At 27.7% G+C, this 13,597-nt stretch overlaps 4 protein-coding genes across 4 annotated transcripts; 3 read left to right on the plus strand and 1 right to left on the minus strand.

Annotated features, from left to right (window-relative positions):
- Positions 1-1,410: 1,410 nt before the first annotated feature.
- On the minus strand, positions 1,411-2,676 carry OCT59_008556 (uncharacterized protein; the record flags this gene model as incomplete). The annotated part of the gene is made up of 5 exons (XM_066142565.1): positions 1,411-1,788; positions 1,860-1,977; positions 2,059-2,179; positions 2,249-2,428; positions 2,493-2,676. The coding sequence occupies 5 exons, from the start codon at positions 2,674-2,676 to the stop codon at positions 1,411-1,413; spliced, it is 981 nt and encodes a 326-aa protein (XP_065999435.1).
- Positions 2,677-3,363: 687 nt separating this feature from the next.
- OCT59_008557 (uncharacterized protein) lies at positions 3,364-4,353 on the plus strand (the record flags this gene model as incomplete). The annotated part of the gene is made up of 10 exons (XM_066142566.1): positions 3,364-3,366; positions 3,464-3,494; positions 3,562-3,596; positions 3,691-3,733; positions 3,810-3,824; positions 3,888-3,935; positions 4,006-4,056; positions 4,127-4,165; positions 4,248-4,278; positions 4,350-4,353. The coding sequence occupies 10 exons, from the start codon at positions 3,364-3,366 to the stop codon at positions 4,351-4,353; spliced, it is 300 nt and encodes a 99-aa protein (XP_065999436.1).
- A 63-nt stretch (positions 4,354-4,416) lies between these two features.
- Positions 4,417-4,980, plus strand: OCT59_008558 (uncharacterized protein; the record flags this gene model as incomplete). Its single annotated transcript, XM_066142567.1, has 5 exons — positions 4,417-4,491; positions 4,565-4,603; positions 4,739-4,751; positions 4,824-4,858; positions 4,924-4,980. The coding sequence occupies 5 exons, from the start codon at positions 4,417-4,419 to the stop codon at positions 4,978-4,980; spliced, it is 219 nt and encodes a 72-aa protein (XP_065999437.1).
- Positions 4,981-10,128: 5,148 nt separating this feature from the next.
- OCT59_008559 (uncharacterized protein) lies at positions 10,129-12,310 on the plus strand (the record flags this gene model as incomplete). Its single annotated transcript, XM_066142568.1, has 8 exons — positions 10,129-10,462; positions 10,540-10,599; positions 10,941-10,994; positions 11,063-11,082; positions 11,165-11,206; positions 11,460-11,653; positions 11,908-12,032; positions 12,198-12,310. The coding sequence occupies 8 exons, from the start codon at positions 10,129-10,131 to the stop codon at positions 12,308-12,310; spliced, it is 942 nt and encodes a 313-aa protein (XP_065999438.1).
- Positions 12,311-13,597: the final 1,287 nt, after the last annotated feature.

Consider the following 13,597-nt stretch of genomic DNA (forward strand, 5'->3'; position numbering starts at 1 on the left):
ACTTCGAAACTTTTTTAAAGTTTTTTTTTTATATTACTATTCAGTTTAATTTTTTTTATTAATTTGTTTTTAACATTTTTGTAGGTTTCTACTTCATTGAACTTACTAGATCTTGAATGATAAGTAAGTTAAGAAACGGTTCGGGTTGAAACTTTTTTTCAAAGTTTTTTTTTTAACACCTCTTTTCTATTTTGTAGATATATTTTTCATTTTTAGGTCGGACTTGGACGAATTTGACTCGGAAATTTTTTATAGATTTCGTGAATTTTGGGAAGATAATCTTTAAGAAACATTTCATTAATGTTTCTTTTTATTTTTAGGTTTCGGCATCTTTTGGAACGGATGATGATATTTTTATATCAAAGACGATTTTTAACGTGCGTGTGGACCGAATTTTGATTATATTAGATAGTTGCTATAAACATGCAGATATTTAAAGTGTTTAATAAATTCAGATTTGTAACTAATATTAAAGCCAAATTAATAAATACTGAAACTAAATTTGGGTCGTCTTTAGACCATAATTTGACATAAAGTTTTGTGTCGAATATATTACTAATATTAGGTTGAATAAAAGAACGAATAATGACCAAATAATTAGTTTGAATATCAGTCATTATAAATTTTTTAAAAAAATTAAAAAATTGTTGTGATTCCAACTAATTTACTGCCACCACATCACGCGAAGCTTCAGATTTTAGAAAAGTTGAAAGTTTGAATTTGTGGAATAATGAAAAAAAAGCAATTAATATAAATATTTCATAACTGAAACTAACTTTTTATTAATTGGATAATTGCTATTGATGCTAATGTTGATCCAAAATTCTTTCAAGAAACTATTTTTTTTTATTCAATTTACAATGATTGGATGCACATTCGTTGTAATAAGTCACGTGATCAAACAACACATGACTATTCGATTAAAAAATTTTTTTGTTTAAATATTACCTACAAAAAAATACAAATAAAAAAAAGTTAAAACCGTTTTTAATAAAGAAAAAAAATAAAAAAATAAAAATAAAATTTTCGAAGTTTTTATTATATTAAAGAAATAGATCATTATACCTTCATGTCTAAGGGATTTGAGGGACCGACCACCTAAAAAAAAAGGAAACGTTAATGATCATTTCGTTAAAAAAAGATGAATTTTTTTTTAAAAAAAACCTGATATCTACCTTGAGATCCATTGTTAACGCAACTACGCGACTTTCTAATGATTACATTGTTAACATACAATAAAATCATGTGGTTATACGACCTTTTATTGTCTCTTTAGTAAATAATTAGATTAGATTTGCTTTTTTGTTACTTTATTTCTATAACTTGTCATTATATTAAAAATTTTAAAAAATAAATTTTTACATGAATAATATACAATTTGCAAGATATTTTGATAATAAAATTTTATTTTTATTTTTTCTTTTTCTTTTTATTTTTTTGATTAACATTTGATTTTCTTTTTTTTTGATTATTATTATTGTTGTTATTTATATGAATAAAAGATTCAGGAAATAAATCATTATGTGTGAAAAATACTAATGAATGCCTAACACCAGAACATGGAAGATTTCCATGTACTAATAAATTAGACCTAAATGCTAAAATATTTCCAGGTTTTAATTTTATACGTATATTAAGTTGTGGAAATATTAAATCACCACCTTTCCATTCACCTAATGGTACAAGCCAACAAAAACCATATTTATCATCATCACGATCTATATGACATCCACAGATAGTATTGAAATTTACAGCACACATTCCGAATACCTTAAATAATTTTTTAACCTAGGAATTTATAATAAACCAAAAATTAAGTATTTAATTTATGAAAATAATGATATTTTTTAATTATTTACCTGCGGTGGAAAGCAAAGATTACTTAAATTTCTATACATTGATGGATAATAAAATTCCATTATATTTGCGATATAATCTGCCACCTCATTAATTTCATATAGCATTTTGTCAACGCAACTATTAAATATTATAAAATAGTAATGTTTAAAATGCCAAATTATTATAAAAAAAATCAAATAAAAATGAATAAAAACATACCAAGAATGATTAAAATATTCATCATTCTTAACTTTACACATATAATCCTGGGATTGGTATACAAATTTATTATTGCTTCGAAAAATCCCAAAGTGCTGTGTAAAGGGTTGTGTTCCTGAATCTGATAGAACTTTTGATTAGTTTAATTAATTTAACGAAATAAAACATAAGTAATAATCATGTATTTTACCTTGAGATTCGTAATTAAAACCTTTAAATTTTGGTGGAGCATGGTTGAAATCATTGTGAATATGAGTCCAATATGTTTGAACAGCATGATCTGCATTTACAATCAGCTGCTCTTTTTCTTTTGGAACTTCAAATAGACGAAATAAAGTTGCTTTGTTCTCATCTATACAATGATAATTACCTAAATAGTATGATGGTTAATTTAATATAACAAATTCAAATACAAATTTAATTAATATATATACCTTCAATTGTTTTAAAATTAGATAAATCATAATGCATAGAAATAGAATCCACCGTTTTAAGATCTTTATTTTTTTCTCCAATCTGATTTATAACAACTGGTGGATATTCTTTTAAATCCAAATTGATATCATTTGGATTGTTTTCTTTATATTCTTTATATTCTTTATATAACAGGTTATGCATACCCAGTAAATAGTTTTCGTATAAATTTATACAATATATCATTATTTTGTATTAAATTTATGCCGATCCAAATCACATTAATAAAATGATTTTACTAAATCGCGTTAAATTTGTACTAAAATCGATATTTAAAAATGAAATCATACCAAATTTATAATACATATTTATTTAAAATATTTTCAAAAATAAATTCCATATAAATTTACATATATTTCAATTATATATTCCGTATAAAATCATTTGACCATAATTTATACAAATTTTGTATAAAATTTGTATTACTCCTTCTCTGCACTTAAGAAACTTCCTTGTTCTTTTTTACATGATTGACATTTACATTTTACTTTTATTTTTATTTTTATTTTTACATTATTTAAAATTTTTACATTATTCATATTAATTTAAAAATATAAAAAAAAAAATTTCGGGCCCCCCATTTATATATAAAATTATGTATCACGTATCACGTGATATTACATTAATAATTACCGCAGCTTCAGCTGCGGTATAGCGAAAAAAAAAATTAAGCTTTTTTGGCAAAGCTTAATTTTTTTTCTCTCTTTCACCTTTTGCTTCCCCTCTCTTTCCTTTCGCCTCCCCTCTCTTTCACCCTTTCCCCTTCCCTCACTCCTATCCCTTCTTCCTCTTTTTTCCACCCCTTCCCCTTCCCTTCTTTCAGAAAATAAAATGGTAAGTTTTGAAGCATTCACTTCAAAACTTTTATTTTTTAAAAAAATTAACTTTTTAGGAAACATTTACTAACGTTTCCTTTGTTTTTTTTTTGTAGTGGAAGCTAGTTTGGGAGCTTGAAATGGTGAGTTTAACTTAAATTATATATTTTTTTATTAGAAACGTTCTAACTGAACATTTCTTTCTTTTTTGTAGGTTTGGTTTCTGGGAATTTAGAAATTCAGAAAACAGTAAGTTTTGTACATTTCACTACAAAACTTCCATTTTTTCTTTTTCTTTTCTTTAAGAAACGTTCTAACTGAACGTTTCCTTTCTTTTTTGTAGGTCTTTTTAGGCGGTTCTCTTGGTCTCCTTAAACACGAATTTGGTAAAGTATTCAATTTTTTTTTACTATTTTTGTTTTAACGAAAAATTTCTAACAGTTCGTTATTTCTTTTATCTAGGCGGTTTTCTTTCTGGTGGGTAATTTTTTTTCATTAATTAATTTAATGAACTCTATTAATGGTTCATTTTTATCTTAGATTTTGCCGATTCTTATCTTTCTTTTTTAGGTATTGCCGATTTTCTGGGTGAGTGTGCAATTTTATTTTCATTTTATCTATTTGTCTTCACTACTAACAATCAATCTTTCTTCTTTAGGTTTCATTATTTCTTTTTTTATATTTCAATGTCTCTTTTATGGAAATAAAGGTGGGTTTTTTATTGTTCGTTTTTTTTTTTGTCATCTTTGATACTAAACTATTAAACTTTCTTTTTTTAGATTTGTCTTCGTTCCACCCTTCAAATGCATGGGATTTTGGTAAGAAATCGGACAATATTTTTGTTTCTATATATTTCTTTAATGAAACATATACTAACGTTTCAGTTTTTTCTTCTTTTAGAAGACCAAGTCTTTGAACGCGTAAAAACTCGGTAGGGTGGAGGGATTTTTTTTGAACTATTCTTTGAGAAACATTTATTAACGTTTCTTTCTCCTTTTTTAGGTAACCTATTCTTTGAACTTCCGAATGTGGATTTTGGTGGGCATTTTTTTCTTAACTATTTATTTTAATGAAACGTTTTCTAACGTTTCAATTTTTTCTTCTTTTAGATGGTTCTTCTGGTCTCTCTGGATGCGGCATTTTGGTAAGATTGTCATTTTTTTCTTGAAACTTTTATTTTGACGAACATTTTCTAACTGTTCTCTTTTGCTTTTTAGACAGTTCTCCAACTCTTTGGACGCGGAACTTTGGTGGGAGTAATATTTTTTTGTTTTATTCCGTCTTTTATTCTGTCTTTTATTCTGTCTTTTAAAAACAGTTGCTAATTTATTTATTTTCTTTTTTTTAGCAGCTTAGAAACATATCTTAGTGAGAAATCGACTTTCAGTTAGACACATGAGATAGGTAAGTTTGGAAAAAAAGGAATTCGAAACTTTGAAAAAGGTTTTTTTTAATATTTTTCTTTTTTTTTTGTAGAGAAGTTAGTTCCAGCTTGGAAACCAAAATCCCAAGTAAGTTTCGAAAAAGGAATTCGAAACTTTAGAAATAAGATTTTTTTTAACCTTTTTTTTTTTAGGCATCAAATGCTTCTTTAGATGGATTTATACAGGATGTGAACTTTCGTATAGATTAAATATTGATACAAAATCGATTTAATATAGATTTAGATAGTTGATACAATGAAGCTGAGTTAAACTGTATTATTATTTAAATAAACAATATTTTTAATTATATAGTATTAAATAAATATAAATAAATTTGGTACATTTATTGGCAAATATTTGGCTTATAGATGGCTCAACTTCAGAATGGTTTTGTAAAGTATTTGGCATAAATATAGTTAATATTAGAATGAATTTGGAATTAATTCAGAACAAATTAATTCAAATTTCGTGCCAAACGGGCTCATCCTTATATATTGTATATTTTAATATATATTCGGTACAAATTTATACAAAAACTATTTACTGGGATATATCTTATTTTTTTTTTATTGACTTTTTTTAATAGTTTTTTTGTATATATGTTCCTGGTGTAATGATAATGCTGGCTGTGAGGGCTGTGATGATGATGACGATGCTTCTGGGTGATACTGCTCCTGATAATCGACAAATCCAAATTTATCTGCATGTTTTAATAATATATCATTTAATTTATTTTTAAAGGAGGAAAATAAATTTCTACTTTTCCTTTCCTTATTTTTCACATAAGAATAATTCTCAGATGTTGATAATCTATTGGATATATTATTAACTGATACATACACTTCATCAATATATTTATTATATTCATATAGGACTACTTTATGTAATTTGGAATTATGAGTAATGACTGCAAAAACGTAGGCGGTATGATATTTTCAACAAGATCAACAATATTTTTTGTTAGTTTATCAATGTCTTTGTGGAATTTTTTTGATTTATTATTGATGGTGGTAGTGGTGGTTGTGCTGTTGCTGCTAGTGGTGGTAGTAGTGGTGGCAGTGGTGGTACTGCTTGTACTGTTGCTGCTAGTGGTGGTGGTGGTGGTGGCAGTGGTGGTACTGCTTGTGCTGTTGCTGCTTGTGGTGATGTTATTTTTTAATTTTATTAATTTAGAATTAATTTCCTCCTCCAAATTCTGAACTTTGGAGCTAAATTCTTTTAATTTATTAAAGGTCTCAAAGTCAACAACATCATCAATCTGGAAATTGTAGCTAAAAACGTCCGGAAAATGTTTATTTGTCTGGAATATGTCCGGAATATTGCAATATTCCGGACGTTGGAAAATTTCCATTTTCCGGAAAATGTCCAGAAAATGTCTAGGAGGGTTCAGACCCAGCGTCCAGAAAGTGTCCGGAATATTGCAATTTTCTGGACGTTTTCCGGACACACGGACATTTTCCGGATGTTTTAGCTACAATTTCCGGACATTTTTTTTTACAGGGCTGATGAATCCTTATATAACTTAAAATCATCATCATTTAATTTTCTTGTATTCCCCTGGGTAAATAATGTCTCTCTCAATGTTCTAGAAATTGTAGGCTTTATATTATTAAGAAAAGAAATAATTAGTTACATTCAATTTAATTGTTTGATACTATTACATTAATCCATTTTTAAAAATATATTATGTTTTTGAATAATACTACTTGTCTATAAATAACTTGGACTTCAAAGTATTACTCTCCACACCGAGAAAATATAGGATACAAAGCTCCATGTATCTTCCCATAAATAGATTTTTAAAAATGATGTTAAAAACAATGAATTAAAAAATATAAATACTGTAAAAGTTTGTTCATTGCTGTTATCTCTAACAACAACTCTAGCAACTTGTGCACTTCTTGTTGTGCTTGGACTTACGAATTGTTGTGATCTAGATAAGCAGCTCATTATCATAAATTATAAAAATGTGATTAAAAAAAAAAGAAAAAAAAAGAAAAATCAAGAGATCAGTGAAAGTATTTATATACAATATCGTATTAAATCAAACTAATTCATGTGATGATCTTGATAATTAAGAAATAACTAAGCCATACATATCTAAGCCTTATTTGCGATTAATGTAAGCCTTTAACTTGATTATTCATTATGGGGCTTAAAAAAAGTTGGGTATTGGAAAAACTCATAAAAGTATTGAGTATTGTGATCAAAGCCACAAATTTTACAATAGTAATAAAACTAATTCATGTGATGATCCAGATTTAATAAGCCATATATAAGCCTTATTTGTAATTAATGTAAGCCTTTAGCTTGACTATTTTAAGAATTTTCGTATGGCTTAAAAAAGTGAAATATACAGTATAATGATTGTGTAATTTAAGTAGTTTGTGTAAATTTCAGTTTGTTCAGATTTTTTTTAATACGAACTTTTTTAACTTTTTTGTAATTATACTACATAATTATGACACTGTACATGTAATTATTTGCTTAACAATTTCATTATTTATTTATTATACAAGTATTATTATAAAATAAGACAGTTTACTAAAAGAAAATATAAAAAAAGTAACATTTCTTAGTAAATGATATTTTTTAAACATATCAAAGATATGATGATATCATGATTAAGTTTGGAAGTAAATTTGCGATTTTTACGTTAATTTTGATTAAAAAATTAACGTAAAAAAAATTAAAAGCAAATTCTACCGTACATCGGATGATCAGAAACCAACATATAATCATAATATCAGTAAATACAATATATAAAATAAACTAGGATGCAAGAATTTATATTGGCAGTTGAACCATAGTCTCTAGAGTTAAACTATCAATAATGACCGCCTACACGGATCATTTCAGCTCCATAAAAATTTTTTAGAAAATTGATCATATGTCTGAGTTCTTCTAGTAGAGTAAAAAACTAGAAAAATAATTATATTTTTTATTGCTTAGTTCATAGTTTGAGAATGCTTTGATGTTAAATTTAAACGAATCAGGTAAAATAATTTATTTGAAGTAGTTTATTATTTTATTAATAATGAATGGTTTTCTTGTCTAATTTTATTCAATAAAATTAATCAGTTTTTTCGAAAATAGTCAGAGTATTATTTAATAAATTTAAGTTAGTATTTAAAAAATTTTATTAACTCAGGTTTAATATTATTCTTGTTCTTGAGATTCGAGACATTTAAAGATTTTTTTCTAGAAATATTCCGTCTGTTGCCCTATAAAAAAGGAATGTTTAGAATATATACGTAAAATATACAATATACATAAAATGTCTATAGAATGTCCATAAAATACTGTATATAAAAAATATACAAAATGGGCTCACTGTATATAAAATGTACAAAAAAGTATATGAGTCCCCTTTGCATATATCCTATGTATTCTATGGACATTCTATAGACATTTTATGTATAATGTACATTTTATGTTTATTTTATGTATGTTTTCTGAACATTCCTTTTTTATAGGGTTGAAACAAGTAATATTTTAATTTAAGTAAACGCGGTAAGATAATATTATTTATTAATTAAAGCTTTAATTTGTCAACTGCAAACGATCGGCAGAAAATGGGAATCTGGCGTGGCGTCAAATAAAAGTAAAAAATTATGTGAAAAAATTATTGTAAAAAACAAATTATTTGAAACTTTGGAATAAATATTATGTATTAAAAAAATATGAAAAAATTACATAAATTTGCAGAAATGAATTTTTTACAGTTGACTCACAAATCACGAATTAAAATGTTTTTTAATATTGTTAAAAAAAAAAATGAATTAACTATCATACCATTAGTATATCATATGAATACTTAACAGTTAATGAATGTTAACGATCCCTATAAAAAAAGAAAATTCGGAATTTGTCCTGAAAAGTATGGAAAATGTCCGGAAACTTTCCGTGCGTCTGGAAAATATTCGGAAACGGTCATGTTTTGGAACATTTTCCGGACGCTCGATTAAAATTTCCGGACATTTTCCATACTTTTCAGGACAAATTCCGAATTTTCTCTTTTTATAGAGGCGATAATTACTTTTTAAAGAATATGAAATGAAATTGGAATTTTGACCGTTCTTTTATGTTGAATTCAGTTACTTAAGCTGATAGGCCTAATACATTAGCATCTTCACTTAAATATTTCAAATATTATAAATACAATGTAATTACAGAACAAAGAAAAATCATCATATCCCTTTAACTTATTCAAATTCACCATATACTACGGATTTCCTTTCAGTTATTATAGTTATAAAGAATAAGAGAGTGATAATTAACGATATTACACATAGTGAAAAGTGCTTTAGATCTATTCCGACAGAATATCTTCACGCGATTGTGACCCGAATATCATTAAAATTATAGAAAAGCCTGATTGCCGACGGAATCAGAAGGACAATAGTGTTTCTGACCTTATTACCTTAACTAAAAAATGATTAAGCTCGTTTCATATCATACGAAAAAATATTCCTAACCGAGATTAGATCGGTCCATCACATTTATTTGTCATCAATAACGCTGTTAAAATAGTGTGTCCTGCTACATTTAAAGCTTTTCGATTCTTTATACATCAATGAAATTGTTAATTACCGATTAGGAAATAAAGTTAAATTATTCATACCAAGAGAGGAGAATAATGAAAGTGGAAAAATGTATCATATATTTTCAGTTCATCACCGTGCTGTTTTTACATCACTATACAACCATGATTATTAACAGTACACTTTAATACGTTTCATTTGATAATTAGCGTCTATTTATTAAAATTTAATACTGTAACATACTACAAATTAACGAATAAATTTTTTATAAATATAAAAAGTTATAATGAATAACACGTATAAGTTATACATAGTAATTATTGCTATACCCTATTATTTATATTATATCATAGAATAAAATAATAATACTTTTTTTTTTAAAAAAATATTTATATTGATATGTATATAATGTTAAAATATTTTTATAAAATATTCCCTATAGGATCACACTGGTTCTGTTTGACTGATAATTTCATATATTAGTTTAGAAGATAATCAAATATCAACTTGTATATAATCTGACTAATTTAATAGCAAGATAAAATAATAAAAAATCGACGTAACCGCTTATTGTGTTATATCAGTATGAGCCAATAATAATACATGTTGAATTGAGCCTGAGATAAACATTATTACTATTTTGGAGTGACTAATCCGACTGCTGCCCTCTATAAAAAATTTTCTGAAAAAAAACTCCGATGCACAAAAAAAAGTTAGCATCAAACGTGAAAACTGAAAAGTCACATTTAATCACGTGATTATTAATAATATGGACTAATTAAACTTGTACTACTGACGTTACTCAACAGAAAAATGGATCCCTATTCCCTACCAGGACATTATGGTAGAGTTCCCGTTCTGATTTCTTCATTTATATTTATACCTAATATTTTACTTACTGTTATTCATAGCTCAATATCGAGTTTCTTACGTTTTACTCCACCAGGCGGTCTTCTTACCTATGGACAAACCTCGCGAGGTGGCTATACTTCTGGTATTCCCACACAATCATGTACAGCTAATATGGCTCCTAGACCAGGTTATGGTATACCTTTGGATAGTATATCACCAATGGCAGCTCCAGGTTCAGAAATAGAAAGATTGCCAACTCTTTTCATTGGTGGGATATCATGGAAAAATTCTCAAGGTAGTGATCAATTATTTAATTTTTGGTGGGCAATGAATGCTACTTGTCAACAAATTGACGATGATTTCCAATCGAAGGGATGGAGATTTTACTGAACACTATATTATCAAATGAACCTTGGAGCTTTAAAAGAAGGCGTAAATATTTGGAGATGCGATCAAGAAAAAACTTTGTATAATTTTCTTACGACCTACAACGCATATTATTTTGGATGCTAAAATTTTTTTTCCCAGATAGCTTTCGAATTTATCTTAGTCTTGAAAGCTTTAACATGAACATCTTCCGATGTGATTTTGTCAAATACTTTAGCTGACAATTTATTTTTGTTTTTTTTTGATTTACTTATCTGGCGATTACAAAGACTTGTGGTACATTAAAATCTTGGAAACGAGTTAAAGACCAATACGAAATCCAAAGGGGTTTTGAATTTGCGGAATATGCTGTGTACTGCGTTCTTTGCGTGTACTTGGTGGTGAAGGTTCGGGTGATGATAAAAAAGATAAGGGAGTTGTTCCTCCTACTTTGGAGGAAGGTGTTAATGGAAATCTTTTGAATTGGAACAAAAAAATGATGATGCTGAGAAGAAATTTCATGAATTAGAAAATGGCAAAAAATTAATAGTAAGCAATCATTTCTTGGTAAATTACTTTTTGACCTAATTCTTCATCTAAATACCATTTTATCCACGCATATATATTATAGGTTAAAGCCGATGAAAATACAAGAAAATATCTTGGCTTCAAGGTCAAGAACGGTGGTCTATATTAAACTATAGAAATAATTTTTTTTTTTTAGCTATCATATTTGATGTAAATTATTGTCTTTCAGAATTACTATACAAAGTTAGATAAAAGTGCCTTGTTATCAGTTATAATCGTTGTTGAAGACATGATGACTACTAAGTCACAGGATAGAAGAGTTCTGTCACCTTCAATAAATTCGCAGCATGAAAATAAACTAGCTCTTCGAGCATCACCAGCTACAGAAATAAAAACAGAAGGATGATGACACAGATTTACCGGCTGATTTTCCTCTAGATCAAAAGGATCTTATTTATCGAGAAATAGAATACTTTCGAGAACGTGCTGCAGCAAGAGAACGAGAGCGTCAGAGAGAAGAGGAAGAACGAGCAAATCGTAGAGATAAAGCTGAAAAAGAAAGAAAACGTTCACATGGAAGGGTAATTAGAGAGTAAGAACGGGAGAGAGAAAGAGAGCGGGATCGCGATAAAGATCGAGATCGGCAATATGGACATTATCATCAACCAGTAAAATTTATTCCTGCAAGAGAATCAAGACGCGAAACTTATATTTAGACGATAAAGAAGAGGAACAACGCAGACAAGCTAAAAGAAAAACTGAAACGGAAATGGCTTTTAAATCGGTATATTAAATTATTTAAAATTTTGTTTTTGGATTATATATACTGATTTTATCTTATATTAGAGAAAGACGATGGCAACATCATAGAGAAGAAACAATAGCAACAAATCGTGAACGTGAAGCAGAACGAGATCTAGATGTCAGAGAAAAACAAATTCGAAATCGGGAAATAATGGCGATAACTGAAAGTTAGCGGAATGGGACGATGACATTGAAGCTGGTAGAGGTCAAGAAGAATATCACAAAGACAGAGGCATATATCACATTCATCTTGTATCAATTTAACGGAGAAATTATGAATTTTAACTTTTTTTATAATTTATGTAGATCTTGTTGCAGAGCACGTAAATTAGCTATCGTGGATGAAGCAGATAGGTTGCGTGAACAGCAAGAAATTGAGCTTGAACAACATCGATTACAGACGCTTAAGAAGAAAGAAAGCAGCGTGAAGATGCTATGGAAGTAGAATTAAATAATGAAAAAGAAATTTTAACGCTTGCCACAAATGGTACTTCACAAAATAATAGCGTTAAACCAAAACTAACTCTTAATCACGTCGCGCGGCATTAATGGCCTCAGCTGGAATTTGACGATGAAGAAGTGAAGGGATTGAATCAAAACGTAAACGTCGGATTTTAATTCCTTTAGAATATAGTGATAATGAGGACAATGAAAACAAAACCGAAGAAAGGAAAAAGAAAATTAGTTAAAGAATTAGTGGTAACTATACCAACGGTTTAGTCTTCAGAAAGTTAACCGTAATTAATAACTAATAATATGGTTTTGAGAGTTAATATTAAAGAATCTTTATCATGCTAAACGATAAAAATTAAAATTTGCGTGATTTATTAATTAATATACTTATGATAAGATCATAAAATTGTTCGTGAAAGCCTGAAAGGCTTTTAAAAATCAAGATTGTATGAAAATTTATTTGTTAAGATAAATTAATCTAAATAAATTAATAATTCAAGTCTCGATAAAAAAAGGCTCGAAAATAGTAACATTATTTGGTAATAATCCGATAAAATGCAATATATAAAATTAGTCACAATGATGTCACATTAACTAGACGACTTAGGTTGATATTTAATTTTTCAGTTGTCTGACAGGTCAATACAAGCATTGTCTTCCAAGAAGGATACATATTATACTTTCCAATACTGAAGATTTGGATCTACTGGATTTTATGATCATGATCCTTTTCGAATTGACACGCCACTTTAATTTATCTGTCACGGAGAAATAACGATTATGTACGTTCCTTATTCGGTTAAACGATGATATTGAGTATTATAGTATAGTTGACGAAAATCTATACAGTATAGTTTTTTCTATACAGTATAATTTTTTATTTATACAGTATAGTTTTTATCTAGTATACAAGTATAACTGAATACATCACATCCGATCAATACGTAACCTGGATATTTTTAAAATATTGTAACCCACACGCGATTACGTTCAAGTTAAAACTCTAAAGTCAGAATTTCAATTTCAAATTGGAATTTTTGATTTGAATGTACAATTTCCGAAATGTGATCATAACCCGAACCAAATTTAGAGACATATTTAGTGTTTGATTATCGTCTTGAACTTATGGCTTAAATTTACCAGAAGTATTGAAAATTGCAAATTAAATTCGGAGTTGGGCTACAACAGCATTTTAGTTTTGTAAAACTGAAGGAGACCCTTGTTTGATTCTTTATATAAAATTATATACGCATATCAGCAGATTAAAAATGGAAAGAGA

This window comes from Rhizophagus irregularis, chromosome 16 (genome assembly GCF_026210795.1).
Source record: "Rhizophagus irregularis chromosome 16, complete sequence".
NCBI classification, from domain to species: Eukaryota; Fungi; Glomeromycota; class Glomeromycetes; order Glomerales; family Glomeraceae; genus Rhizophagus; species Rhizophagus irregularis.